This window comes from Aplysia californica, unplaced genomic scaffold, assembly GCF_000002075.1.
Source record: "Aplysia californica isolate F4 #8 unplaced genomic scaffold, AplCal3.0 scaffold00194, whole genome shotgun sequence".
In the NCBI taxonomy this organism is placed as follows: Eukaryota; Metazoa; Mollusca; class Gastropoda; order Aplysiida; family Aplysiidae; genus Aplysia; species Aplysia californica.
Genome location: NW_004797464.1, coordinates 570,739 through 573,097, shown reverse-complemented (window position 1 = coordinate 573,097; position 2,359 = coordinate 570,739). Strand labels below are relative to the sequence as shown.

Here is a 2,359-nt window from a genome sequence, read left to right as displayed (position 1 = left end):
TCACACACACACACACACACACACACACACACACACACACACACACACATGCACAGATATATAATCAATACGTGAGGCTATGTGCTATGTATAATATATCAACAGTGTGCTTCTATTTATTAAGGCTGACAAACACATTTTTTTATGTACCCGCATAGAGAGAATTTCTTTTTTTCTTTCTTTTCTGATTTCCTAATTTCCTTTTCTTTTTTTCACTAGTTTGGACATATCGTTGATGCTGTTCTGTCTTGACGCTGACCTGTATATACTATAGTTGTAATAAAGGGTTGATATGACTTTCATAAAAAAGATAAATAAAACTAGTTTTATTGTCGCATCTTTTGTGAATTTGGGTTGCTCTTGTTTCAAACATATTAAATGTAATCCCTTGGGGCGGTACTACTGACTGAAGTGTCTTTAGGCCATTCCCAAAAGGGGTGGGGGGACATTAACATATTTTTATGCTCAGTAGAATTGTAAATGGGCTGATTCATCTATGTCATGCTCATAACTGTGCCTGAACTGCATACGGGGAACTGCTGCTTTTTCTTTCCTAATCTTTACTTTCGTCATTTTCCTCCACTTCTTTTGCATGGTTGTCACTCTCTTGTGACCCGCTATTTTCAGGGTGCCTTGATAGTCGAAGCAGACTATTATCAGAGTAAGCCTGATTCCCTGTAAGGACTTCTCAGATGACATCCACCCCATGGCGCTCATATGACCTAATGCAGTTGCGAACGCCGTAAAAATTCTACTAAAAAACAATGTGTGCCATGCTTCCATCCATCCATCCATCCATCCATCCATCCATCCATCCATCCATCCATCCATCCGTCCGTCCTCAAAGATGGTTGGCTGGTGCTGTGGTGTGGTTTGCTTCTTCTTTCTTAGCAAACATATTATCGTCCTTATCTCCCCATCTTCATTTCGTTGCTCTATTCTTTTCTCTAGTAACGCTTGTAATCTACGACCTTTATATGATCTATTTGTGTTGCAAGCTCTATAAAAAACCTTAACTATATTGTAACAGCTCAAACAAAACAAGCAAACAAATAAAGTTACAAAGCGTCCACCCATTCATCGATATCGGTTCATTCAATCTTTGGTTGTCTGTAATTGATTTTTTTAACAGCTGTTTTTCTTAAATTGCTGCCTGTACTTTTTGTTATTTTTCTTTCTATCTGTTTATTATTTTGGCGCCAATACTTAATGGAATTTTTCTTTGCATCTGTTTGTCTTCTGTTACTGGTCAATACTAAATGGTGGGGGTTTCTTTTTTGTTTCTTCAGTGGCGCTGTCCGGCGGTGAGCGTGTGGCTGTCCCTCTGGGCCACAATGTGACGCTCCAGTGCACGCCCGTGGGGCCCGAGGAGCAGTTTGCCACCTACATGTGGACGCTCAACTCTGTCTTGCTGGCCTCTATGGGCAAGGACCGGCTGGTCAACATTGTGGCCGGCAGCTATGTGGGCAAGGTGAGATGTTGCGTTTGTGGGAGGGGGTGAGGGGGGAGTGTATGTGTGGGTGTGGGTGTGTGTGTGTGTGTGTGTGTGTGTGTGTGTGTGTGTGTGTGTGTGTGTTTGTGTGTGGCATCGTGGTGAAATCAGGACTTGTCAAAATGATGGAATCAAAGAAACCAGCATTTCCCCACAGGTTTGGGAATTTTTTTTCGAATTAAAAAAAATGGTTCAACACCTTTTAGGTCCATTTAAAAACATATATTTCTGTATGGATTTTACTAGAAAACATTGATTAAATACCAAAAAAGTGTAAATTTTCAGCTTTCAAGGACTCTCTAGCTATTACAGTCAGCATACTTTGGCGGCTATTTGCTTGCTAATTCTACTTCTAAAACCAGACGACCCCACCACCTTCATTCCCAAATATCTTGACTTCTATTCAACATAGAGGGATATCTTTTTGGTCAAAAGCAAGACAAATGAAGAGACTGCAAGATGATACAAATACTTCCATCCAAAAATTGACGAGTGCCCGCCTGATTCCACCATACCATGACACAAATAATCTTAACTAGTGTCGTTGTGGGGTGTAGAAAGCCATTTAAAATCATACATAACTCACTCCTCATTCTCAGATGTCTATGCTTCCTGTTGATGGGAGTCTCACTGTCCTTGACCTTAGGATGGAAGACTCTGGAAATTACACTTGTGGTCTGGTTGTCATGGTGACCAACGAAACTTCAGGGGATGTAAGCTTTCCAAATATGGAAAAGACTTACGAGGTAGTAGTGCAAGGTGGGTACAAGATTGTGGATTACTGGAACTAAAACACACATATGCGAATAAATGAACACATTTGTATGTATACTTCTGTTTATAACTTCTTCCCTCCTTCCCCCCCCC

The 2,359-nt window shown here is 40.8% G+C and overlaps 1 protein-coding gene across 1 annotated transcript in view; it reads left to right on the top strand.

Annotated features, from left to right (window-relative positions):
- LOC101852851 (tyrosine-protein phosphatase 99A) overlaps positions 1-2,359 on the top strand; it is a gene marked incomplete in the record, with an annotated part of 96,206 nt that overhangs the window by 29,398 nt on the left and 64,449 nt on the right. The window contains 2 exon segments of the mRNA XM_013082782.2: positions 1,290-1,471; positions 2,092-2,251. Of these exon segments, the coding sequence (XP_012938236.1) occupies positions 1,290-1,471; positions 2,092-2,251 (342 nt within the window).